The 25,522-nt window shown below is 43.0% G+C and overlaps 13 protein-coding genes across 13 annotated transcripts; 6 read left to right on the top strand and 7 right to left on the bottom strand.

Annotated features, from left to right (window-relative positions):
• Positions 1–93: 93 nt before the first annotated feature.
• CYBJADRAFT_61197 (uncharacterized protein) lies at positions 94–828 on the top strand. The gene has a single exon (XM_020217819.1). It carries the CDS (start codon positions 307–309, stop codon positions 658–660), a length of 354 nt encoding a protein of 117 aa, XP_020071785.1. The 5' UTR covers positions 94–306; the 3' UTR covers positions 661–828.
• An 870-nt stretch (positions 829–1,698) lies between these two features.
• COF1 (cofilin) lies at positions 1,699–2,476 on the top strand. The gene has a single exon (XM_020214524.1). The coding sequence runs from the start codon at positions 2,029–2,031 to the stop codon at positions 2,458–2,460; it is 432 nt and encodes a 143-aa protein (XP_020071784.1). The 5' UTR covers positions 1,699–2,028; the 3' UTR covers positions 2,461–2,476.
• Positions 2,477–2,705: 229 nt separating this feature from the next.
• RIC1 (Ric1p) lies at positions 2,706–5,243 on the top strand (the record flags this gene model as incomplete). The annotated part of the gene is made up of 1 exon (XM_020216256.1): positions 2,706–5,243. One exon carries the CDS (start codon positions 2,706–2,708, stop codon positions 5,241–5,243), a length of 2,538 nt encoding a protein of 845 aa, XP_020071783.1.
• Positions 5,244–5,274: 31 nt separating this feature from the next.
• Positions 5,275–5,991, bottom strand: CYBJADRAFT_161240 (glutathione S-transferase family protein; the record flags this gene model as incomplete). The annotated part of the gene is made up of 1 exon (XM_020213595.1): positions 5,275–5,991. The coding sequence occupies one exon, from the start codon at positions 5,989–5,991 to the stop codon at positions 5,275–5,277; it is 717 nt and encodes a 238-aa protein (XP_020071782.1).
• Positions 5,992–6,340: 349 nt separating this feature from the next.
• Positions 6,341–8,351, bottom strand: MUP3 (Mup3p). Its single transcript, XM_020214523.1, has one exon. It carries the CDS (start codon positions 8,036–8,038, stop codon positions 6,413–6,415), a length of 1,626 nt encoding a protein of 541 aa, XP_020071781.1. The 5' UTR covers positions 8,039–8,351; the 3' UTR covers positions 6,341–6,412.
• A 233-nt stretch (positions 8,352–8,584) lies between these two features.
• On the top strand, positions 8,585–9,394 carry CYBJADRAFT_171755 (uncharacterized protein; the record flags this gene model as incomplete). The annotated part of the gene is made up of 2 exons (XM_020216255.1): positions 8,585–8,722; positions 8,792–9,394. The coding sequence occupies 2 exons, from the start codon at positions 8,585–8,587 to the stop codon at positions 9,392–9,394; spliced, it is 741 nt and encodes a 246-aa protein (XP_020071780.1).
• A 1,678-nt stretch (positions 9,395–11,072) lies between these two features.
• CYBJADRAFT_161237 (SRP1/TIP1 family protein) lies at positions 11,073–11,741 on the bottom strand (the record flags this gene model as incomplete). The annotated part of the gene is made up of 1 exon (XM_020213594.1): positions 11,073–11,741. The coding sequence occupies one exon, from the start codon at positions 11,739–11,741 to the stop codon at positions 11,073–11,075; it is 669 nt and encodes a 222-aa protein (XP_020071779.1).
• A 2,610-nt stretch (positions 11,742–14,351) lies between these two features.
• Positions 14,352–14,888, bottom strand: CYBJADRAFT_171752 (uncharacterized protein; the record flags this gene model as incomplete). The annotated part of the gene is made up of 1 exon (XM_020216254.1): positions 14,352–14,888. The coding sequence occupies one exon, from the start codon at positions 14,886–14,888 to the stop codon at positions 14,352–14,354; it is 537 nt and encodes a 178-aa protein (XP_020071778.1).
• An 821-nt stretch (positions 14,889–15,709) lies between these two features.
• ERG29 (Erg29p) lies at positions 15,710–16,246 on the top strand (the record flags this gene model as incomplete). The annotated part of the gene is made up of 1 exon (XM_020216253.1): positions 15,710–16,246. The coding sequence occupies one exon, from the start codon at positions 15,710–15,712 to the stop codon at positions 16,244–16,246; it is 537 nt and encodes a 178-aa protein (XP_020071777.1).
• A 40-nt stretch (positions 16,247–16,286) lies between these two features.
• On the bottom strand, positions 16,287–16,871 carry GID8 (glucose-induced degradation complex subunit GID8; the record flags this gene model as incomplete). The annotated part of the gene is made up of 1 exon (XM_020216252.1): positions 16,287–16,871. One exon carries the CDS (start codon positions 16,869–16,871, stop codon positions 16,287–16,289), a length of 585 nt encoding a protein of 194 aa, XP_020071776.1.
• Positions 16,872–17,227: 356 nt separating this feature from the next.
• On the bottom strand, positions 17,228–18,763 carry LUG1 (Lug1p; the record flags this gene model as incomplete). The annotated part of the gene is made up of 1 exon (XM_020213593.1): positions 17,228–18,763. The coding sequence occupies one exon, from the start codon at positions 18,761–18,763 to the stop codon at positions 17,228–17,230; it is 1,536 nt and encodes a 511-aa protein (XP_020071775.1).
• Positions 18,764–19,544: 781 nt separating this feature from the next.
• CYBJADRAFT_161233 (WSC domain-containing protein) lies at positions 19,545–20,669 on the bottom strand (the record flags this gene model as incomplete). The annotated part of the gene is made up of 1 exon (XM_020213592.1): positions 19,545–20,669. One exon carries the CDS (start codon positions 20,667–20,669, stop codon positions 19,545–19,547), a length of 1,125 nt encoding a protein of 374 aa, XP_020071774.1.
• Positions 20,670–23,688: 3,019 nt separating this feature from the next.
• On the top strand, positions 23,689–25,522 carry CYBJADRAFT_188914 (leucine-rich repeat domain-containing protein). The gene has a single exon (XM_020217322.1). It carries the CDS (start codon positions 23,995–23,997, stop codon positions 25,513–25,515), a length of 1,521 nt encoding a protein of 506 aa, XP_020071773.1. The 5' UTR covers positions 23,689–23,994; the 3' UTR covers positions 25,516–25,522.

Raw genomic sequence — 25,522 nt, 5'->3', positions numbered from 1 at the left:
TATGGATGTCACGCCACTAACAGTACTGTCTAGTATCAAAGCCATTGGTGTTACTGAGTTCAATGTGAGACTATCGCACCTACTGGGCAAAACTGTATCGCATCAATATGACTTAGAGAGAGGCTTACCCATTATACCAATCTTGAAGCTGTAATACCAAATCATATACCTGAGCATAGAAAGTTCTTCCAAAATGATTCAATTTCAAATGCTCCACCAGGCCATTTCACTTGCAAAGAACAATAATGTTCCATAACCGAGCTCTCCAAGGTATCCACTGATATCTTTGTACGTGCTTTGCCTATAATGATTGCGTGTCCATGTGTCTTTACAAAACTGCTTGAGAAGAACACAATGAAGTCATTGATAGGATATTCATTGAGAGTTCATACACTTGAATCTCATGCTTTCAGTACATTGGAGACATCTACGATCGTTTCTCCAGTACGAAGATTACAGAAAAGGTATACACCTGGTTCACTTTCCCTAGGTGCGATGGCTCAGACACTTTCTGCTTCTCAGTCTAAGATATGCCCAAATGCACACATCACATATGATCTACTACGATGTGTCTTATTGAGAAGGAACTACGTCTGTGAAGATGATTTGAAGGAGGCAGAACTCGTCTTGAAGCTTTTGAGCAATGCTTTGCAGGATTAAAACCATGTTGAACTGATCAATGGTGATGCTCTATGGTGGGAGACACTTCAAGTGTTGAACCCATTATATGATACAAGGGAAACCCAACTGTTAGATGAAGTTGATAATGCTCTTCACATTGATGATTCCAAGGGAATTGGCGAGTTCACCATCACACTGAACGAGTATTGCTTACACTGTCACGCTCAGAAGGAAAGTATAGAGGCATACGAAAAAACACCAACGAGCAAGTTCCTCTCTAATGTTATATACAGTGGTGCTAAAGGATAAATGAACTACAACTTCCCTGGAGTGGCGCTGTGCTATGAAAAGGCTTCCATATTCACTAACGTCTGACTATATAGTATTGAGCGAATCGTTCTGTGATATATTCCTGAGCAATGCAATGGACCTTATTAACAGCCGGTTATACTTCAGCTCCAGACCGTGTAAGAATGTGTATTGATCTTGAATCTTCCCAATGGTTTGGGTTATTGACGTATCTACATGTAGAGTGTTCGTGTTCAGAGTGGATTCCAGCTTTTGCAGTGATTGTAAAACCCTCGTCAGCTGGTCCAGATTGGCATACACAGCTTGTCTTTGTATCTCCAACTCCTCGCCAGATAGCACCATGAATTTATCCAGATGGAAGTTGATGCTGGAGTTGCATAGATTCTGAAACAGCTTGGAAAGGTGCTCATTAGACCGTACTACCCTACTGAGTTCTCTCCTCACAGTGGCAACACCTTCACAAGCCGACATTGAGCCATCACTCAGGTCTACGTATCGCTCTAATCTCTGCACACGTCTCTCTAACGATTCCATCTACCGGTATTCTGTGCTTCACCAAAGCGTGAGAAGGTGATAGCCACTGTGCCATGAACAGCGAAATATGTAAACAAACCCTTTAGGGCCTATTGTGTTACCCTGACCAGCTGTTGTGCTTACCTAAGCGCTGAGTCATCAATAAGGGGTGTGTGTGGGCAAAAGCGACGTCCAAAACAAAAACATTGCACAAAAACCGGCACAACAACAAGTTCAAAGTAATAATAAACATAGCAAAAAGCATATACAAAAATGGTATGTTTAAACCAGAGTTAGGGAAGTTGAGATGCTGACTGTGGATGAATGTAATGTGGTGTGCTATGTTGGTTTCGTCGTTGGACGAGCTGCTCAATTGGAGAAGATGAGCGGTCAGGGATATAACGGCGGTGTTAATGACAGCACATTCATACGCTACTGAAACGTATTCCTCCCTTGTGAGCGCGCGCCATTGCCATCTACAGTGTATCAGGTTGCTTACTGTATATCTATAACTTGGAGCGTTACTAACAATTGAGTGTAGTCAAGATCAGGGTGAGTCAATGCTTGAATGTTGTTGTCCGAGCAATGTGTGTACTAACAGGTGATAGTGTTGTTGCCTCTGACGAGGCCCTTAAGGCTTTCAACGATTTGAAGTTGGGTAAGAAGTACAAATTCATCCTCTACGAGTTGAACCCAAGCAAGACCGAGATTGTTGTCAAGGAGGCTTCCGACTCTGCTGACTATGACGACTTCCTCGCAAAGTTGCCAGAGAACGATGCTCTCTACGCCATTTACGATTTCGAGTACGAATTGCCAGGTGAAGGTAAGAGATCCAAGATTGTCTTCTACGCTTGGTCTCCAGATACTGCTCCAATCAAGTCAAAGATGGTTTACGCTTCGTCTAAGGATGCATTGAGAAGATCCCTTAACGGTATTGCGGCTGATATCCAAGGTACCGACTTCTCTGAAGTCTCTTACGACACAATCTTGGAGACCGTTTCAAGAGGTACCCATTAAACCACTACTGGAAAGACCGGAGACGGTCCCTTTCTATCTGTGCATATGTATCTTCTTCTTTGATAAGAGAATATGAGACGTGTTTGATTTTATATGTCCTTTTGTAGCTGGTATATTGTTGTAAGTGGGCTGTATATTTTTACCGGTGTTGAACGGAGTTTAGCGGGAACATTTCCATTGTACTCCAACAACAACACCAACACCACCACCACCATAAATATCCAAGCGCCAGCAGAATATTAACGATGTCTTTTCCCTACTTGGTTCCCAGCTCAATTCCTATAGCTGGCATCGTGGATATTGTTGCGACAAATGGTAGTGAAGCACCAATCGTTGTTCTTACTGATGATTCTCTCCACTTATTGGACCCGGTACACAAGAGTCCACTTTGTAAACATGTGAGATCAGCTGCTTCTGTCGAAGTTCGTGGGTTCAACGTCAAGGTGAAGGTTAACAAGACCGGTAAACTGATCTCGGTGATCACGTCGAAATCGTTCCTGCTGATCTACTCCATAATGGGCAATAATGGTACCGATATGGGCTACGATGAGGTGTTCAGCGTCTACAACAGCTCAAGCACTTTATTACAAAATGGGCTGGTATTGGAGAAGCAGCTCTCATTCTTCAATACGAATCCACTTGACTTGCCCATTCATAAAGCCACTGTGAGATTTAAAGTGCTGCTCAAAGTGGCCCATGGAGTCAGGGACGTTGTGATGTTTGACAAGTACGAAGTTGTACTTGTTACTGACGACAACGTCCAACTCATAAACTTGGAAAGCGATGAACCTGTTACACTAAGCATTGAAGGTGTGGTGACAAAAGTGTCCACCTTGAACGAGGACTTGCTGGCTTTCAAAGATGATGGTTCTGTACAGCTCATCAAGAGATCAGGCCGAACGTTTGTTCCAATGGAAACACTTAAAGTGGAAAAAGTCACTGATTGTGCAATTAATGAGAACTTCTCGCTGATAACGTTTGTCTCCAATGACTCCCTCGTGTATTACAACTATGAATTGCATGAAATAATAAAAGTCTTACCCTTCAAAGACATCAAGTCTCTACAGTGGGTAAATGATGGTGATTTTCTCCTAATTTTATCAACCAAGGAAACATGGTCATTGTTGTCAACATTCGGGTGCAAGTTGTTCGATAGCAGTGATCATGATTATTCATCACCATGGCTCACAGCGGTGAAAACGATCACGATATCAGCAGATGGAACCGAGCTATTCAGTTCAGATGGTGAAAAGTTCTTCAGCCAACGACTCCTGCGGTCCACATCATTATCAGCTCAAATCAACCACGACTTGGATAAACCTGTCTTGGTTGTGGGTTCTGAGTTACACGTTTACACAGGTCATGAGATGGCAGTGGCATCTTCAAAGGCGATTAATTGGCATATATTGAAGATACCATTTGAGCAATCGCACCAGTTGCCAAATATCAAACATACCTCAGTATCGTCAGATGGGAAATATCTCGCAGTTGCAAACTCGAAGGCACTCTTATTGTATTCATACAGGGATAGAGACTGGAGCTTTTACCAGAATGATTATTTCAACGATTTAACGATATGCCATCTTACTTGGTTTGGCAAATTGAATCTTTTAATCTTGGGTATCAAACTGGCAGATCACTCTGAGCTTGTGATATTTGACTTGAGAAAATTCAAGAGCCATGAACGATTCGCTTCCGAATACGTTGTGTTCAGGTACGACTTACCAAGTGACATTCAACTGATCAATGTCACAGATAACGATATTGTTGTTTACACAGATAACGGCAAATTTTACCATATCCATGTTGGAATCTCACTAACTGGGTTGAAAATTGATCTATTAAAAGTGATGAATCACAGTACACTTCTGAAGTCTCCAAAGAACCTCAGGTCTGTCATCAAGATCAGCAAAGATGTTCGCAACCATGACATATTGGTTCTCAATAATGGCGAGCTTATTCTTTTCCGAGAGCACGACTCTGGATACCGTCAGCATCTCCTGTTCGACACTATTGAATACGTTTACAAACTCAATGATGAAGAGTACTACATGTTTAACGGTGAGCACATTTTCCTGGTGAAGAATTTGACGGAGCTAATTAAGACTAGAGATCCGTCGAATACTGTGCTAAAGCTAAAGCCACAAGCTTATCCATTACTGTTGATTTTGAAAAGAGGTTTGTTCGTCACTTTAGAGAACATCCTTACCAAGAGAAAGAACATTGAGTTGAATACTATAACAACAAACAACTCAATCTTCTTGCAAGACATGATTCGTTTCGAACTCACCAATTCTAACGCTGAAGAGATTTACCAGAAGTACTGTTCTTTCAAAAACTTCCCATTTGCTATGGAGTTACTTCTCTACCAAACCGTCATAAATGACGAGGACCTAACGACCATCATAAAACTAATCCAGGTAAACCCTCTCTATGAACTGAACGTTGTTTCGAAGTGTCTTAGAAAGATTGAGACACAGTACTGGGATCGATTACTAAAATCTCTGGGTGTCACGCCATCGGAATTGGTCCAGAAGGCCATTACAATGAAAGAATGGAGAACTCTCGGAATCCTTGTGGTTATTTTCTTGAACTACGACACTGCGAATGCTGTTATGAGTATTGAAGAAGAGAGCTTGATCAGTATAATGAAACTCATCTACGATAATGCACAGGATGATGATGAACTATGGGAAACCTCATTCGAAATGTTGAGGTTTTTAAAGCTTTTGGATCCTACATGTGCTTTGTTGAAGAGATGTCAATCAGCATTGACTTCTTAATTGATAAACAGAAGTATGACCTTAAATTCTATCACTTCTTTGCATAAGCTGCTTGTACTTCCTCAAATGACTCCAACTTCTCTCTCCATTGAGAAATGTGAGGGAACTGAGAAACATCGAAGAACTTGTCAGCAACCTTGGCATGTGGGAAGGCAATGATATCAGCAAGGGAGATATGATCACCAACGAGGAAGCCAGTTCCATTGGCTGCAAGTTGATCTTCAACCAACTTGTAGTTCTTCAAGACGAGTTCAGTGAATTTTTTGATATCCTTCTCGTTCTCTGAGTCAAAGAGCTTTGTAAGGTTCAAACTAGCCTGAGCTGGGTTCAAACCTGATGCATGGAAAAAGAGGAATTCAATCTCCTTGTAGTGGTTTGCAGTTCCTTGAGGGTATGAGAACTTGTTGCCTGTATCGTACTTTTCAGCCAAGTACAAGAGAATGGCACCAGACTCTGCAAGAGTGAAGGCTTCACCTTTTTCATTGACGTCTACTATGACAGGAACTTTACCAGCCGGGTTCAACTTCAAGTACCAAGGCTCCTTTGTCTCCTTCAAGAACTCAGTAGCTCTGAAGTAATACTTCACTTTGAGCAGCTCGAGCAAAATGGTAACCTTTTGAGCATTTGCAGTTGGTGAGGCAAACAACTTGATAAATGGTGCCTCCAATGGACCAGTCTTCTTATCTCCATCGTCATAGACAACTGGGGTTCTACGTCTCTTTGTTTCTTGTTCAGCGGTGTTTGTCATTGTATTGAATAATCCTTGTGTGGATGCAATTGAAATATAACTTCTTCGAGAACAGGAAACTTCGTGCCCTTTTTATAGGCATTCTATACACCAGCATTGCGAAAGAAGCAGGTGTAGATTACTATGGTAGTCTAATTGTGGCTCGAGCTGTATCGCAATTGGCTCTCGAAGAGTTGTAGTATTGGAAATTGAATCTGAATCGTGCTGTCGCCATGTACCATGGCGCGTATTGACAATTACCGCAATGTGGCTCATCACTACCAAATCAGGAAATCAAGCGCTGCCAGGCTCCGACTACAAGCGAATCTGCTGATTTGAACACTCAGCAGTATATATATATATAAATTTATCCATTTATTAATAATATAACCCCCTTAATCCTATTTGTAAAACCTCATTAAACACACAATAAAATCTAAATCTATTGATACCACACTTTGGTCCATCTCTTGACAGTAAGTCCGTCATCTAACACAATCAACTCTGGCTCTAAGGTGTAACCTCTGGCCCATGGCAGGACTCTAAACTTGAGAGCCCAATACAGCACGAAAAGTCCCAAGAGAATCAGTGCAAAAATGTGGTAAGGGGGTAGAAATGCGATGTAGGTCGACTCATCACGTGGACCAGTGAATGGTGCCATCAAAACGTATGCAGATATTATCACCAGAAGCAACGTTCCTAATAAGGATGCTCTAATAGGCGCCTTTTCATCAGGATAACGGCGTCTCACAATGAATAGGCCGATACCGATCAATCCGATGAAGATTTGTGTCGGGTAGCCTTCTAAACTAACAATGTAGTTGAATGAGTTTCCCTGAGGTGGTAATACCACCAACCAAAAGCATGTTAGTATGCAGCATAACAACAACGAGTACAATGGCGTGGATGTATGTTTGTAATTTGATGCCATAACCTGTGCGAATGGAACATAACCTTCTCTGAAGATCTCTTGATTCATTCTAGAAGTGCCATAAACAACAACAAAGACGTTCGACGCCGCACTTAGCGCAATAGACACTGTAACGAACTGACGTCCCAAGTGATAACCAAGAACCTTTTCAAAGAATAAAGATCCGATCAGAGGCCCAGATTGCATCATTTGTTCACGAGGAATGACAATGAGGTACGCTACATTCATCAGAATATAGCTCAAGAATGCAATGAACAAAGACACAGGCCCTGCAATCTTCAAAGTTCTCACCGGATCCTTTATCTCAGACGCTACCGTATGGACAGAGCTCCATCCACCAAATGAAAAGAAACATTGTAACAAAGCAGATGAGATGGTGGACAGCGACACCACTTTGGAATTCGTGAATTGCCAAAAGGAACTGTCAAATGGCAAATTGTTCTCCAGCCCGGTGATCTTCTTTGGGAAAAAGATCACGTATATAGACGTGATCGCCATTATACCCACAAGGAGAAGCTTTAGCGCACCTAGAAAGTTCTGAATAGCGACACCGTGCTTTGTGGAGACACCATGCACAAGCGTTGTCAGCACCACAAGGGAGATACCAATCCAGTTGGACATTCTTGTAGATTCGATGTATTCTGATGAGAACCCCAGGCAGAAAAGGGTATATTTGCCAAATATTATGGCATTCGTCAGTGTCAATCCAAACGCCAACGAGTACAGCGAAAACACTGTACTCACTAGAACCTTTGGTCTTCTGTAGATGTACTCCAGGAACACCTTCGTTCCACCAGATCTCGGGATCAGTGATCCCAGCTCCAGGTAGACGAATAGCCCGCTGAACGACACCACAGCGGCAATCAACCACATGGAGAAGAATACCGCAGCGTTACCACCACACGCCAGGAGTATACCTGACGGAGTCGTCCATATTCCAGAGCCGAATATTCTCGAGATGAACAGCACAATAGTGGAGAACAGGCCCAGGTGGCGCCCCTGTGGCAGGTCTTCAAGGTCCACCTGGAACCCAGTGTACTCCTTCACTGTAGACGACATCGGAGTGAGCTCGTCGACCGAGGCGTCGGAGTTTGATCTTGAGGCAACTGTAACCTCGATGCTATCACCTTTGAGCATAATAACCAGCGTGCTGAACGTCTCTATGTCGTGATACCAAAGAATAGCTAGCCGCTACTGTGATGAGCCCACGAGGGATTTGAAATCTTGTCTTAACCGTACGCTTAAACCCCGGATCAGATAAGGGCAGAAGCTGCTTCCCGTGATGACAAAGCAAGGGTGATGCGATATAGTGTACTGTGCACAAGGTATGCTCAGCTATGAAAAGGCGATAGATACTATGAATCAGGGGTTTGATGGAAAGAATAGTGCTTCCTTTAATACCTTCAGCACAAACCGTGTGCTTCTATCCAGCTTCAAAGGCACATCCACACAGAGAATCACGTTAAATTGTGGTGGGCTTGACAACTCTGCTGACCCATTCGCGCTCTCGCGTGACAAAGCCTTATCGGACGCCACAGTTTTCCTGTTTTGATGAGAGGGCCCGTGCCGGTGCGAGCACGACCCAAAGCGGGATTTGTTTACGTTTGTTTACGTTTTGGTTGACACATTTGCGCAGAACATCAACACACACATACACACACCAGAAGCCACGGCGGGCAGAGAATGAGCGATTCAAAGGTGTTCAAGTTGCGCAAGTACTCTTCTCTTAGGGCCGGTGTGTGGGACCACTTCCCTTCGAGAAACGACATCTCGTTAGTTGTGTTGGGAGGAAATGTTTTCAAGGTGATCTGGAGAGCAACCGTATTGGTCTGGCGCTATACCTCTTATTTTGTATGTTGATGACGAGCGGTTGACTAACAGGATGGTAAGGTGGAGTTTTCCCTTGCCGAGGTAGACGGTCTCTCCGTGTTCCATAGGGATACATCTATGGGCTTTAGCTACATGTCATTGGGAAATGGATTGTCGGAACATGTCAAATTCCAAATCAAGTTCATCTCTGCGAGTGAGATCCAGAGCTGTTGCAATTACTTGAAAACGTTGCCAATATCACTCGTAGATACCCAGGTGTCTCAGTCTGTCTTTCCCAGTGACGGTGCCTTCCTGTTTAGTCAGAAAAGTCAGTTACATGATTTGAATAACTTTCAAGGCACGTACGCTGCAAATCTAGAACCGAGAGGTAATGAGCTGGAATCTTTAGACTTTGCAAACTTGTTGCCTCCAGTTTCTCTTTCACCGATTTCATTTCCCTGTGACCCACTAAAAGACGAGGGGATGTACCAAACTTTATCACAAATATTGAATTACGACTCACCGGGAAAAAAGTTCAGTAAAAGTACAAGCCAAAGTAATTGCAACGAAATGTCTGATGAGGAACTACAGAAATACATTGTTGAAAAGATAAAGGACGAAAACTTTATGAAGTCTGTGGAAAGAGTTGAGCTAATATTGAAAAGATTGCAAGAGACAACATGACCAGATGAATGCCCAAAATATATTGTGGGAGTTCGTATAGCTATGTCTAGAATATGGCAAAGAATACAATGAAAAGAATAAAACTCAAGTGGTATACTTTCTGCCGTTAAATTAGTGCCAAAAAGATAGAAACTAGTGACAGAGGGATGAGGAGAGCACTGTTGGCACCGTTTAGCGAAGAACTTGATGAATTGGATGTACTTGTGGTATCAGAAGAAGGTTCCGAAGTGGAGTCGCCTCTTGGTTCCGTGGTACTCCCAGTCTCCTTAGCTATTGTGTTTGATGTTGTAAGTTTTGCATCTATGACTAAGAAATCACTCGGAACCCAAAATGTTGACAGTTCAGCTGCAGACATCAAAGATGAATACCAAGGGAAAGCAGTTATCATGGTTTTAAAATCGTCGAATGGGAAGCTCATTGTATTTACGGCCTCGAATAGTGATGACTCTTTACTAATAGTTTGAAGTCCAACCATGTATTGGACAATGTCATCCGGGAATTGCATTTTGTTGGAATCCATATACTGAAGGTATGTGGTATAGCGATGATTTATATCCAACATAACGTCATAGATGAATGAAGCATCGGATGCTAAGGCTCTCGATGTTGCAGAGCTGAGTTCTTCAGGCGACCAAGAAGTTGTCGTTTGAGCGTTGCAGAGCTCAACCAAAACAAGCCAAAGAACAACGAGAGGCCGCATTATAGACCAAACACCGTGCTTTGGGTGAATTCATAGCAGACTGGGGGTTTATGAAATGCAGCGTTAACAAATGTACTTATAACACTGGTTTTGAGGCTACAAAGCAATTGAACTGGCAACCAATATATCTGAATGAATTGGTATAGCTCGCATTAAAGATTTCCTAATTGGGGTTTCTATGGACGCTTTTCTTCGATAGATACCGTGCCAATTTGGGAATGTCACATGCAACACCGTCAGAACACAGCCAACAAATACTACAGTTGGTTAAATCTACCACAACGCTACAGTGATCGACAGCTTAATTGAAATGTGATATCTTCTCTTTAGCTGGGAAAAGGGTAACAGCATCAACAGCCCTCTTCCATGTACTTTCCTGTATCTCATTCAAATACTTTCAAGCCGATTTGCCGGTGCTTGCAGAACTTTAGACCAAACGAGGCAAAACAAAAAAGCCCGAGAATTGTGTCATTTTGCTTGGCTTAGCTAGGTTAATGCACACGTCTTAGTATCTGTGTCTATGTAAGCCTTTATCCTATCAGTATCATTCCTCTCGTCACACCATTCTTGTATTACAATTGATATGCTCAATGGGGACTGTTGAGGCCATGGTCGGGAGTGTTTCACTGTTGGGTAACGCCGATGTACCTGAGATTAACAAAATTCTCGAGGCGTACTGCTGGCGTTAGTTTTGCATGATGCGAGCCCAACAAAATTTGAGAGAGGCCAGTGTTCAATGAATTGAGGGTTGACCAGCTTGCTCGATACTACACGGGGATAAACGAGTTATCGTGACATTAATTGGACATAGCTTTATGGTTTCCTATCAAAATATTAAAAATGGCACAGAGAATAAAAGGCCCTAGAAGTGATTGAGTCTTGTCAGCACCATTCTAGAAGCCTGCGGTATTATATCGCGTCAAGCTAACATTTTGTTGTTTGGTATCAGCACACAGCTAACAAGGCCGATGGAACGGTTTACAACAAGGCTGGGACCAACATGGCAGCCAAAGCGAATGGGCCCAATGCATTGATCATCATGGCCTCGTTAGCAGTGGAAGTGGAGGTGGCAGAAGCGGACTCGGAGGCACTGGTGCTGGTACCAGAGGCAGAGCCAGAAGCGGACTCAGATTCAGAGGCTGCAGATTCGGAAGCAGACTCAGAGCCAGAAGCAGAAGCAGAAGCAGACTCAGACTCAGACTCGGAACCAGAAGCAGAAGCAGAAGCAGACTCAGACTCGGAACCAGAAGCAGAAGCAGAGGCAGACTCAGACTCGGAACCAGAAGCAGAGGCAGAGGCAGACTCGGAAGCAGAAGCAGAAGCAGACTCATCGTCAGTGGCAACGGCAGCGTCAGCACCAAAGTAAGTCTCCAAACGAGATGAGTACCATGGCAAACCAGTCACGTATGAGGTAACCTCACCCATGTCAACCTCGGAATACAAAGTTGTGTAAGAGTCATCGGTGTAGGTCTGAACCTGTTGAGCCAAGGACAACAACTCAGCTGGTGGGATGTTTCCACTGGCAACTTGTTGGAGGTATTCAGAACTGTGCTGGGCCAAGTCAGACACAATGGCATTCAATTGCTCAGCAGTGTCATCTTGAGCGAGAGCGACTGGAAGCAAGGCAAGGATGAGTTGTGCAATCATTGTTCTGTTCTGTGTAAGGTTTACAATACAATCTGTTCTGATCGGTATAGGTCAAGACGGAAGCGGAACAAACATCCAAACTACAAAAGCAATCGAATTGGGACAGTCCATGAGCTTTTTATAGTCAAGTCGACCCCCGCCCATTTCACTCTCCCCCCGTTTAAAAGAGTGTGGGTTGATTATTTCCCATGGCCTTCCCTCTCGCACATGGTGAGTTGATGACCGGGACGCGAGTGCATGAAGGACAAAAGAAATTTGTCCGTGGGCGAGACACAGCGTCAATTCTCCAGTTTTTTTTTTCTTTCTTTTTTGTAATGTCTCTCTCCTATAGAAGAAGCCTGTCCAGTGTCTTCAGCAGCCACTGAACCGTGCCTTTCTACAGCCTTAGGTCAAAACAATTGTCAATTGTGCATGAATTTGACAAGCTATAGTTCCAAGATTGCTATGAATTGAAAACCACAAGCGTTTGCCCATTGCCAAATTTACCTACAGTTTAGTACTTTGGAGAAGTCGAGGAGAACGCTGGTTGGCGTTTGGTTGAGTTCGTATGCGGCGATAATTAAAATTCGGGACATGCTGATGTACGTTTATGCATGTAATTTTTTCAGCGTTTCTGTCCCTTCTTCGGGTTGGCCTTTCTAGCTTGCGGCTCGAACGCTGGTGGAATTCAAGACAATTTTAACGAGCAAGCTCGACAAGACAAAGACAAAGACAAAGACAAATAGAGCATGGATTAGGGTTTTCCTCTCTTCCTTCATTGACGGTGTTTCCCGGGAGATGATGAACACATCGAGTTGCACATGTAGTATGTGTACTTCATGTAGAAGTTTAAGACACGAGGAGGATGTTTGTCAAATGGCCCCCCTCAATTGTTTAAAGTGGATTGTGCAAAGCGTGTCTCTTTCATCCAGTAAACGAGCAGGAAAATAGTTTAACATTCACTGCCGTATGGTCCACAACTCTTGTTGAGACAAACGAAATTAGGAGAATGGTTAGAAAGCCCTTTGGTATTGTTTGTCAGGGCGAGCTGTTCAATGCTTGCGAACTGTGTGCACTGCCTAGTCAAACAATTGGAATTGTAAAGAGCATGTTCGGGCTGCGCAAGTGAATGGATTTCGATTGAATCAAGTGCTGATTACCTGCTTGAACAGATTCACAGTCAATCAATTAACTGCTGGGTATCTGATTGGAGGCTCATTTTTACACCAAGGGTTCCCCTGGATGATGGGCACATGTCCCTTGTACATGCTATATATGAGGTTGAACTTTATTCTTGGGACTAAAAGACGAAGAAAGACCTTAGATACATAGCAAACGTGTTGGCACATATGTACCTTGTCTGTTGACCGTCTTGTTCTTATAGATTGGAAGTTGTTGGGTAGCCTGACTCATCAGTGTATAGACGGTGGCAAGAGTAGGTAACCTCTGTTTCAAAGGTAACTCATGGTCATACATTTCTCATCACCACCAGTAATTAGAGCACTGTCACATGTAAGGAAACAATCCGTAATATCGTCATGGCTGAAGATTTCGGTAATGTGGGTGTACCAAGGATGTACAAAGGATGTACAAAGGATGTACAAAGGATGTACAAAGGACGTACTAGAGTAACAACTTGATGCATGGATTGACATTGTACTCAGCACGTTATTCGTGCCATATCACATTGCCCCTAATCTGTGGTGTTATACCAAGAGAATCTTACTCTAGTGGATCAAGGCCGAAATATCTTCAGTAGTATACCTAGGTTCGAAGCTCTGGTTTAATGGCTTACATTATCTGTCTTCCTAATAATTAACATCTCAAAATATGTAATGTCCTCTGTTTCTCGGTGTCATGGCCTCGTTTGATTTGTTTCATAGACAGCAAACAAATTCGACCCTGCATCTTACTGCTTCCTAATCGCAGTGATCTTTACAGAAGAGCTGTCATTTTCCCTCCTTGAAAGGTTGTACAACTGTAAGGCATTAACTGTACTATGTTAGCTTACATCTACAACACAGCCTTCTATGAGATATCAAGCACAATGTGTTCGTATCTGAGTCTCAGGCTCTTCAATGGTGCATTGTAAAGTTCCCTCCTCATACACCCTTGAACTGGAAAACGGGGCTTGCGTTAGTACATGTGTAGTCAATGGGTTTTCTTCTTTGAAAACTAAATACAACAAAAGTTGGCGATGTTATTGATATTTCCAAGAGTCTGGTTGCCTATACACGTGTCTTGCCTTTGTATGTTATTAATAATCAGATGGATGATGCTAAAAGTATGTACTGTGTGCCCCCACAATACTGAACAGCTTATAAAATTTTGGTCAACATTATCCAAATCGATAATAAATTAGCTTTGATTCCTAGAGAATATGGCAGACATAATCTCTCCAATTTTGTAGTTAAAACTACTTTCAAGAAACAACCTGAACTGGTCTTAGACTACAAATCAGTTGTTTTTGCACAGACAAGAAAAGAATACTTTGAAAAGAGTTACTTCGACAAATTATAAACAAACTTGGTATCAAATTAGGCGTGAGAAGACATAACCAAATCCATATAAGGGGTGGGTCAAAATGATTTGATTTGGTTAGTCGTTTGGTGAGCCATTGGTGTGTGATGTTCACAACAAAGCTGGGACCAACATGACAACTGCAGCCAATGGACCCAAAGCAGAAATGCCAACAGCATTGTTAGCAGTCTCAACTGCAGGCACCTCACTGGATGTTTCCTCAGTAGAAACTGTGGACTCAACGACAGTGGTCTCTTCTGCAGATGTCTCCTCTGCAGATGTCTCCTCTACAGAAGTCTCCTCTGCTGAGGAGGTCTCAACTGGTGCCTCTTCAGTTGAAGTAGCTGGTGCTGCGTCAGCACCAAAAATACTAGCCAAACGAGACGAGTACCATGGCAAACCAGTCACATAGGCACTAACCTCACCCATGTCCACCTCTGGGTAAAGAGTGGTGTAAGAGTCGTCCGTGAAGGTCTTCACCTGTTGAGCCAGAGCCAAAAGGTCTGCTGGTGGGATGTTGCCACTAGCAACTTGTTGAAGGTATTCAGAACTGTGGCCAGCCAAGTCTGCAACAAGGGCATTCAGTTCCGCATCCCTATCAGCAGCGAGGGCGATTGGAAGCAAAGAGAGGATCAAGATTGGGTTCATAGTTATAGTGAGTGTAATAGATTGATCGTTTTGTATAACGGTTTTAGAAAAGAGATGGAAATAGAAAAGGTAATTGAGAGAATGAGCTGGCCTTTTATACACAACTTCTCTACGACAGCTACAACAATTGCACACCATCAACAGGATTGCTCCCCCGAGGAGAGCTCATACTCACTTGCTCAACACTGGTTGATGATGATGATGACGACCGCTTCAACCAAAATCCCCTCATATACATCTCAATATTACTAACACAGTGTATTCACCTATAAGAGGTTAAACCTTCAAAGCTCTCCACCCCACAACTGTCATTCCACTCACTCTCACACTACACAACCCTGGTGCATATCACACTTGAGGGATTTGTGTGTCTGGAATAGGCCTGCAAGGTCCACAGCGTCCACTTTCATCTCCTCGTGTGTCGTGAAATGAACATCAATGTTGCATCCTTGTGCCATTTCCCTCTCCACCTCCCAGGCTCTAGCCAATGTTCTCTGCCGGTGGGGCACTCAAGGCCATGCAGCTTGAGCCGTTGGAAGATTTGAAGTGCGGGCTAGCTCAATTTCAGAGGTGGAAGTTAGCCCGCTTTTGCTGTCATTTGTTTTCCGTGCAGTCAAACGACAGGCAAAAAACCGACAGACGAATTCGGTCTTTCAAAGCCTAAAAAACATACACAAAAACGAAAACAGAGAGAACGCGCCGGATATTGAAAAAAAGCTCTGGATTCGGTTTGGACTCCACACTCCCCACACTCACATTCAGTCAACAGTTCAGTTTCTCAAGTTAGAGTAGAGGATCATCATTTGATAGTCATTGGTGTAATGGTTTTGATACTGTCAACAGTTGAGGATTTTATTCTAAAGCATTGCCATGATTGGGCATTCCTGGAGCATCACATTTCACACCCGATTTCCTTGAGAATCACCAGCATCGGAATTATCATTCTGACCCTAATCACCACGTATCATATTGTGGAGTATGTTGCTATAAAGCTGGGGTTCTGGACGGATGGACTGTCGATCCACGATATCCCGGAACACTGCGCTCATGTGTATGTGAAAGTGTCAGTGTCGTACCAAAATGAGATCAACCAAGTTGATTACAAGTTGGAGTTCTCGCCGGAGGAGTACAGCAAAGATCAACCAGAGTTTGGCACGGACCTACGCTTCCTGAAGCGGAAAGTGTACTTCCTGGTTAAGGACTCCAAGATATACAAAGAGCTGAACGAGCCGTTCTTCAGGATTGACGACGTGACGCTTTACTACAACGGCGAACAGCTCACAGAGCATTCCAAGCCGCTGATCCAACTAGGTGTTCGTACAGGGGACACGGTCGCAGCAACTGTTGAGATTAGTTGATGTATTTCTTTCATATGGACAATGTTTATACAGTTGTGTGTCATTTCCGGGAATTGACTGCCCATCTCTGTAGTTTTATCAGCTGCTTCAATTGTGACTCGTTGTAATCATCGCAATCGATGGACAGTACCGCTCCATTAACAACGCTTGCTATGTGGCGCCGTTGCTTCAAATCGAACAGCTTCGTCAACCGCTGTGGTAGCAACTCCTTGTTTTGCGAGTACAATAACAACGTCATAGTCAGCTCCAGTTCCTTCATGTATTCAGGGTTCTTGACTGCTTTGTTACTCAGCTTCTCCTGTGCAAACTGTATCACGCGAAGCACAAACTGTTCATCGCTCCCGTCATGATGCCGGATCATCTCAATCAAGTTCATCAACAGCAGCTTGAAGTATAAGTAGTCGTTCTCCTCTAGCAGCTCAGGATACCTCAAGCTTAAGAGGTCAATGGCGTTGGATATATCCCCTTTCAAGATGTGTAGTTTCAACTGATGACGTATTCCAATGCTCTGATATCCCCTTATCGAGCAGTCTAGCGTTATACCAACTTCTTTGGCAAACTTTTCAGCTGTGGATTCATGTGCTTCATAGATAAGATAGTCAAGTACGAGGTTATTCTTCGTCATTCTTCCCACCAGGCTGCTTGTATGATCACTGCGACGCTTTGCCTTATCTTGTGTAGGCACGATGGTACAGATATTATACAGTGTACAATTACCTGTTAAAGATCCCTGGTTTCTTAGGGGTGCGTGTCTCAAGGGTGTGGTTTCACAATTGCGGTTATAAAGTCGCGGCCACAACTACTCTCGCTTATGAGCTCTACAAAACCACTGGAAGTATTAGAGGATGGAACTATTAAAGGATGGAACTATTAAAGGATGGAACTATTAAAGGATGGAATTATTAAAGTATGCAATCGACGTAGTCATTTCAATCATTAAAAAAAGAAAACATAGTTAAGGGTGTGTCATTCGACGTCATTTCACATCTTCATGCCGTAGTATTTGTAGATGCCTCTTTCAATATCTCCAAAGGTTTCATCTGCAGTTCCCAATACACCTCTGCTCATGGAGATCTTCTTGTTAACGTACTTGAGGAAGTCTGGAAGCTTCAAGATTGGGAATATCTTCTCACCTGTTTCGATGTCGTACTCTATAATCCCTATTCTTGAAGTGTTGTCCTCGTTTAGCGGACCAACTTTAAATAACCATCCACGGCGTCCACCAGAGTCAAACGTCTTCCAAATGACTGGCTTAGCTGAGCCTTTTCTATAAATCAGCTGACCGCCAATGGATTCGATATCTGTGATTAGCTTCATGTTGAACTCAAAGGCAACCAAGGACGACGAACAATTGAGGAACGCTGGGTTATCCATGGTCCAACGAGTAATGCTTCTGTTGTTCGTGAGGTCGAGAAAGCACAATTTCTGGTAATATTCACCATCGTCATTCAACGGAGGTGATAGGAGTTCAATGATCTGTTGTTGGTTGAAATCGCAGTTCGCCAACCCCAATGATTTCAAGTTGACAAACTTCTTCTTGATCAAGGTCAAGTTTTCGTTTGAAACGTCCAACCCACCAAGATTCAAATAATGGAAGTCACAATCAAGCATCTTCAACAAGAACGTTAGTTGATTATTGGACAGAGTCGTATTTGTAGAGTTATCACACTGTAACGAGAGCCACACCAAATGATGTCCCGTAACGGCTGGATGGTTTATGAAGAATGAAATTAGTTCTCTTGTAGTGAGTTGAATGCAATAAGAAAGGTTCAAGTGTGTGAGTTGAGCAGAATGAGGAATCTTTTGTAAGTTCTTCGAGGTGATTTGTGTATGCGTGAGGTCCAATTTCTTCAAATTTGGCAAATTGATCAACACTTTCTCCAACACCCATGATGGTAGATCTGTGCAATCGTGGAACGAAAGGTCTGTAATGTTTTCCATACCCGGCTTCTTTATGATGACATTAGCAAAGTTGGAGCCAAATATCTCTCCAGAACAACCGCAAAAGTCAACCGCTCTGAGGTGTTTTGTCTCATTGAACAAATATTCCAATAGAGTTGTATCCAAATCGTCCTTGATATTTTCACTGGCAAGGAATTCCACCAAATTTGGTGTACGTTTTAGACATTCCAGGATGGTAGTACTCGTGACCATTTGGATCTCTTTATTCATTTTACCAGTTCTACCTAGCCCAATGGACGTGAACTCTTGGAAGTCTAACACCTTGACGTATTCCCCCAATCTCTCTCTATTCATGATGGAATGTAAGAAGTTGTCAAAGGTATGTGGCGTCTTGAATACACAATACCGATAAACAATCTTGACAACACATCTGTAAAAGACTTTACAAACGGGCAAATTACTTCGTAAGAAGTACTGTGTGTTTCTCGATATCGGCGATGTTGTGTTCTGTAGTAGTTGATGGAATTGGAATTCCAAGATCTTGAATATGATTTCTGCAGGAAACTGGTACTTCCCATTGGACACAAGCACCAGGTCCTCTGTCGATTCAATCATCGAAACAACAGCTTAACTGAATTGAGAACGCTCTGTGAAAGCCCGCTGTTGAAACTTGACACCCAAATGAGAACACCTCTAAAGGGAAGAAGGGGAAAAATCTGTGAAGAGGCTGAAGAAAAAAAATCACAGACCTGAGAGTGATGAGATAAGTAACAAAACGTAGCAAAAGTGGTAAAAGAGGTGTACTATTAAGGATATTTACTGCTTGATTATTTCAAGTGATGAGAGTCTTCCTTATGTTTTCCACGGTTTATTATCTGATTGGCTTTATTTATGGGACCTTTCACCTGCCTTTCACCTTCTTCAAAAAGAGTTCTAATTTGTTTTGATTTTCAAGAGACTGAATTTTTTTCTCTTTTCTTGGCCGAGCGTTCTTCACTTACACCGAGCGTCTCTTCATATTCTCCCCGTAAGTGTTTTTACTCTCAACAGCGTTCTTCAGCTTATTCTTCCGGCGCCAACGAGGTTTACACGGGCAGGCAAGGACATTGTCATTGGCAGAGCTGTGGTGTGTGCGTGTGTGTGTGTGTGGGGGGGGGGGGTTAAGGACCATACACCCAAGAGAAACTGTGCCGTGGTTATAATGGCGTACGGCATCTTCAACATGTGTGCTTTCTCGCTTTGTTTTGGAAATTTCTTTGTGATGTTTACGTGAGCTTCACGGTGTGAGCTGTAAGTTTTCTTTCATTAATATTTCGTCCATTATAAATATAGTGGTATCCCTTTCTGTTTCTATTTCCACTCCATTAATCATAGATATATGGCCTTAAAGCACATGTTATTCATTTGTTACCCTGAGAACCCTTCTGGAGTAATCAACGTCATCTGCAAGACTCTGTCGGCTTCCAGATTCCCAGTTCATGAACATCATCTGCCTTGGATCTAGTCGTTGGTCAACTTCTACGACTTCCCCGTGTCCGTTGTCTTCGAACTCGTCTGGAGTGAGTATTGGGCGAGGAACCTTTTCATCTTGATGAGACATCCCGTCTTCTTCATCTGACATGTGGTCGTCTTGTGAATGGCGACGATGGCGTAGACAGAGGAATACCAGCCCACCTATGAGTGCTGCACAGACAACACCCACTACAGTGAAAACTCCAGCAACCTTGCCTGTAGAATCGAAGAATCCGTCGCCTGAACCTGATGAGGTTGACGAAGATGCAGATGTTGAAGCGCTCGAAGCGGTTTGTGAAGGAACACTGATAATTGTAGATATCACCTGGGTTGTCGTCAGCGCGGTAGTGGCCGATCCTGTCACTGTCATCACGGAGTAAACTATTGATGTTACAGGTGCTAAGGAGGTGGTTTCAGTGGACGCTGGAGGTGTCGATGTCAGAGTTGACGTGGAAGGTGTTGTTGACCTCGAGGTTGATGAGGTGGACGTTGAACTCGTCGATGTTGACGACGATGACGAAGAGCTTGTAGTTTGTTCTGTAGTGTCTTGTGTTGTCTTCTGAGTCGACTGCTGAGTTGACTGTTGAGAGCTGTGCGTCGTGGATGATGTCGTTGACGTTGCGGAAGTGGTTTCTTCTGTACTTTGAGTGGTGCTTGAGCCAACAGTAGAGTATCCGTCACTCACCACTATGTACCCGTAGAGGCCCTCATCACTATTGCCACATAGCTCTTGAGCATAACCAGGACATGCAACATCACAGTTAGAGACCGACACTGTGTCTTCTGGCACACTATCGGAACACCAACAGCTCTGGTACTGTACGATGGCTATCGAATAACCAGCAGAACGACATGCATCTGAACAGTAACCATTCGACATATACATATAGGTGGTCACGAAGTGTGAGCCGAGGTTTGTGGACGAACAGTACGACTGTTCCCCATTCACCAGGTTGAGGAAGGTTAGCGTCACCAACAACACCGCCCTAAGTACCAGCATTGTAGCCATAATCGGTTAAGTGGGATATAAATAGCCTGTCACCTCCAACCCTCCAGACTCAGAAAGAGGGTATCTCAAGGAAAAGTGTGACGAAGAAGTGATACAAAATGTAGCACAAGGTAGACTCAACCTAAAAGGACAAAACGATACTTGGTATTCCACTCCGAGAGATGAATGCTTGACTCAGTCCTGTTTCGGTTTCCTTTTTTTCTTGTTTCCTACTTTTTTTAACTCCCCCGACTGCTCAAGGTGCTCTAATTCATCTGTCCAGGACTGCAACCTCCCACCGCTCTAAGAAATCCATCTGTACGCTTGTGTGTGTGTGTGTGTTTATTTTGGACCTGTCGCACCAACGAATTACGGAACGGGAAATGGAATTTCTTTTTTGGCGGAGGCTCGGGGTGACGGTGTCAGTTGATTGCAAAAGAGTGCTGATTAGATCCAATTCCTTTGAAGAGGATGCACGTTGGCGCAACAATGTGGAATTTCCATGGACCACTCTTGATTGATACGACAGTGGTAGCTTTGGTTTAAATGATGTCAACCCAGCTGAGTGTTTGTATAGAATAGCGGGTTTTGGTGGGCACAAGAAGTTTTTTGAGGTCTCCGGCACAATACACCGTAGACCGAGTAACTGAGGAAACCTTGTTTCCGCTTTGTTTTGTTTTGGTTTTCTCGCCCAAACTTGTCATCTGAGTGTGTACGTTGCTGTTTCTGCCGGATTGAGAAATGGCGAAACGTGCAATTGCGTAAAATCGGCCGCATAACATCAAGTGTAAACTACATGCCGGAACTCTTGTAATTGTGCGCCCCAACATGTACTTCACTGTACAACATGTACTCATCATATAGCAGAGGATTTTTTTTTCTATGTCATCTCTTTGACTAATCAGAGTACGTTCAGTAGTCACACACTACACAATTAGATCTTGAAACTTGTCAAAACCGACAGATACAATTAAAGATTAAAAACATGTGTGTGAAAAAGAATAGTACATAACAAAAAAAAATAGGCTTGGAAGGCCCTTCCCTGGAGGGAACAACTTACACAGATTTGGTTGAAGGAATGTTGAAGAGACGATAGTACTGTTCAAGACAACTCTGAATGCCGAAACTGCCAAAGAGAGTTACTTGCTATGGTGCAATATGGCAACCTCTAGAGGGTGAATTTATGCTTCTCTGTTGTGATGAATTGTAACAGTGGGGAATGAAAGCGTCTATAACAACTTCTTTTTCAATCTTCTAAAGAATCCCTTCTTCTCCTCCTTCTTTGGGGCCTCCGCGGTCTTCTTCTGTGCCTTTGGTGCTGGTGCTGGTGTGGCTTTCACCTCCTCCGCCTTCTTAGCACCATCCACCACAGCTTCTTTCTTTTCGGCTACAGTTTCAGATGGTGTTGAAGTAGCGGCGGCTTCAACTGGCTTCTCAACCTTTGGATCCAAACTCTTTGGAATTTCATCGCCATCTTCAAGCGGCGTACTGGAAACAACAGTCTCTTCACCAGTGACTTTGTTTCTCTTGATAACTTTCTTCACCTTAACGGTCTTTGTCTTCTTGTCCTCCGAGTTCAACTTCTCATTCAACTCCTTAGCATTGACATCGGAAACTTCAGAAAATTCCTTGATGTCCTTAGCGTTGGTTGGAACAACAATCCCAGCTTCACCTGTAGCTGATGTATCCTGTTGTCCTTCGGTGGATGGAAGAACTGTGGTGGATAAAGTTTCAGTTCCAACTGTCTCTGCACCGTTTAACTTCGCATTTAATTCCTTAGCATTGACATCGGAAACTTCAGAAAATTCTTTGATATTTTCAGCATTGGCTGGGATAACAATACCAGGCTCCCCAGTTGCAGATGTGTCTTGCTTACCCTCGTTGGATGGAAGCACAGTAGTGGATAATCCACTTGTCTCAGCAGCCTCAGTAGTCTCAGCGTTCAACTTGGCGTTCAACTCTTTTGCGTCAACGTCAGAAACCTCAGAAAATTCCTTGATATCTTTGGCATTTGAAGGGATAACAATACCAGGTTCTCCTGTAGCGCTTGTGTCTTGTTGACCTTCAGTGGATGGGAGAACTGTAGTTTTAGATTCGCCTTCAGAGGATGCGGTGGTGATTGGCAAACCACCGCTTTCTGGGATTCTAACTTCCTCCTTCTTCTCATCAATCAAGTTTGAAAAGAAGATGACATTGTTCGAGTTACCGTTGTCATGTTCTATTTCATACTCATCAGAAGTGTGCCAGTCACCATCGACGACGAACTTGAACGAGACTTTATCCTCGCCGTTCTTTTGCTGCAGGGGTAAGGTTATCTCAAAATCACCCTTTGAAGTCTTCACCAAAGGAAGGGATTGTGTCCAGTTATCAAAAGTACCTGTAACAATGACTTCAGAAGGACCAGCTGGCCTATTAGATTGATTGTTAGTACTGGCATGAGAAAGAATATAGATAAGGGGTAGATGTGCTTTCAGGAGCGAAAAACAGTGTTGTAAAGAGCGCTTGAAGGCACTGTGATGGGATATTGTAGCATTGTGAATAGCCTAGATTGCACGAAGAGAGAAGCAAGTACAATATTCTTAGGACAACTACTCAAGACTTTCAAAGTTGTTGTTCGTTTCCCTCGTTGCTTATCCAGGTTACTTCATTTGCAGATAGTGGTCACAGTAACAACCACAACACACATAGCACTAGTAGCAATTCAGTGCTACAACCAAGGCACATCAACTAACATAGACAAAAAAGGGAAAGACCCACAATACACTTACCAATGGAATGTATGATTGTAACTCATGTCTTGTATAACGTCCGTTATTGACCTGTACTTAAATCAATTAGTGTCCAAATTTACAAAAGAGAGAAGAGAGAGAAGGGAAAAAAATACAGCCCGGAAAGGAATTTGGAGATGACAACCTTGAGGTGGTTGGCTCGCGAATAATTCCCATTTAGGAAGTATTGTGGTGTCCAGATTTTAAAGCTGGCGCGTTCTGTTTCATCCAACTTTGTCACTTTTATTTCATCCACTTAGCCAATCAACAGCATTCTATGCCTGATCACATATCTTACAATACGAAATCAAATGGATAGTCAAACCGGTGAAATTTTTCATAAAAGGGCATCTGCAGCAATTATAAGGGGGTTTGGGTCTCTATTTATACCCGACGTGATTGAAATTTCCAGTTTGAACTCGCGGAGCCGCCATATGACACAAAAACGAAGCGCCCGCCCCACATGCCCGATGGCAGAAAAATGAAACACCGACCATACTCTGCACTCTTTACATTTCAGGTTTGCTTTGATTGTAGATATTGGTTTAATAGCGTTCCAAGTGTAACATTTGTTGGAAATGGTTGGTCAAAGGGAAATTTTAGGGCCGAAGAGTATGAACTGTCGTGAAGATACCAGAAAGGGAGGTCCTTCAACGCTCGAGAACTTGGTAGATAACGACACTGTGCTGTGCTTCAATGAGAATGTATATGTTGATTCTTCCTTTAGAGAGAATGAGTTGGGATATATGAACAATTTTAGGTTGAGAATACCGCTTGAAACCTCGAACAGTATTACCAAAAGTGGGAAAAGTACACCTACTGATGATTATAGTACTTGGGAAAAAATGAAGAAGCAATATGGTATCTCCTATGCAGATATCCATGGTCATTTGAGTTCTTTAACTGAAGGCAATTTGACAACAAGCAAAGTATCTTCAAGTACAGGTAAAATTAGTGAGTTGCATCTTCAGTCAAGTTCACCTTCCAAAGGAAATAAGAGCAAGAGCTCATTCCAGATACCTGACCCCAAACTCGTGGAAATTGCAAAGAAGTTGGTGTCATCAGTACGAGACGTTCTTCCACAAGGCTCAAAATGGGATGATGTAACCAGCCTAGAACTTCACAATGCAGATCTTAGTACTGCACTTTTCCTAACAGATATTTTACCCTCGTTAATCAGTATTGATCTCCTGGGAAACAAACTAGTTGATTTTGAGGGATTTCCAACACAAGTCCACTGCTTGTTTCTCTCAAAGAATAAAATTTCCACTGAATTCACACAATTTGATAAATTTAACAACTTGAAGGTGTTGGACCTCTCACACAACCAGATAACAAACTTGGAATGTTTCAGAACGTTGGTCAACCTAAGGGTTCTAAAATTGGCCAATTGTGATATTAGGAAGATGACAAGTCTCCCAGTGGTGCAAAAATTAAATCTCACCAACAACAAAATTCGTGGACTCGTGAATTTCGAGTGTCTTCATTTTGAGAGTTTAACTGAAATAAACCTTTCACACAATGCGATCACCAGGTTAAGGCTCTATCTGAGCAGTTTGAAAAGCCTTCGAGTTTTAAATCTGGTGGGTAATCAGATAACAGAAGTGCAGATCATTGATAAAATGCCGAAATTGAAGAAACTTACATTGCTCGGTAACAGGAATATTGGACAATTAAACGTTGGGTCCAAATTGAATCATCTTAAGTCGTTATCAGTTGACGGTAGATGTAAACTAAAAGGGAAGTTCGATGAATTGACTGATATCAATATAGAGCATGGCTGCCGACTTGAAGCAATTGTTCAACTGAATGATGGTTCTGGGTTGAAAATCAACAAACACTTGCATAGGCTTCGGATTGTTCACTGCGGATTAACCTTTGAAGATTTAAAGATACTTTACGAACATTACCCACACATTTCCGAATTTGACTTGAGCCACAATGACATAATGTGCTCATTTGAAGAGTTCGTTGAAGCCTTCACACGATTCAAAGGTGTAAAACGCATTGACGTTGAGCACAACCCCATGGTTAAGCGCCTCGATAACACCACTTTGGAATTATTCAGACTCATGGTTTACAAAATGACGCATAAATAGTGACGTC

The sequence above is a fragment of the Cyberlindnera jadinii genome, assembly GCF_001661405.1.
Source record: "Cyberlindnera jadinii NRRL Y-1542 unplaced genomic scaffold CYBJAscaffold_3, whole genome shotgun sequence".
In the NCBI taxonomy this organism is placed as follows: domain Eukaryota; kingdom Fungi; phylum Ascomycota; class Saccharomycetes; order Phaffomycetales; family Wickerhamomycetaceae; genus Williopsis; species Williopsis jadinii.
This window is presented reverse-complemented; position numbering and strand designations above follow the sequence as displayed.

Coding starts and splice junctions, on each gene's coding strand:
- MUP3 (XM_020214523.1), bottom strand. CDS start 8,038: ATGCTCAAAGGTGATAGCATCGAGGTTACAGTTGCCTCAAGATCAAAC.
- CYBJADRAFT_188914 (XM_020217322.1), top strand. CDS start 23,995: ATGGTTGGTCAAAGGGAAATTTTAGGGCCGAAGAGTATGAACTGTCGT.
- CYBJADRAFT_61197 (XM_020217819.1), top strand. CDS start 307: ATGATTGCGTGTCCATGTGTCTTTACAAAACTGCTTGAGAAGAACACA.
- COF1 (XM_020214524.1), top strand. CDS start 2,029: ATGTGTGTACTAACAGGTGATAGTGTTGTTGCCTCTGACGAGGCCCTT.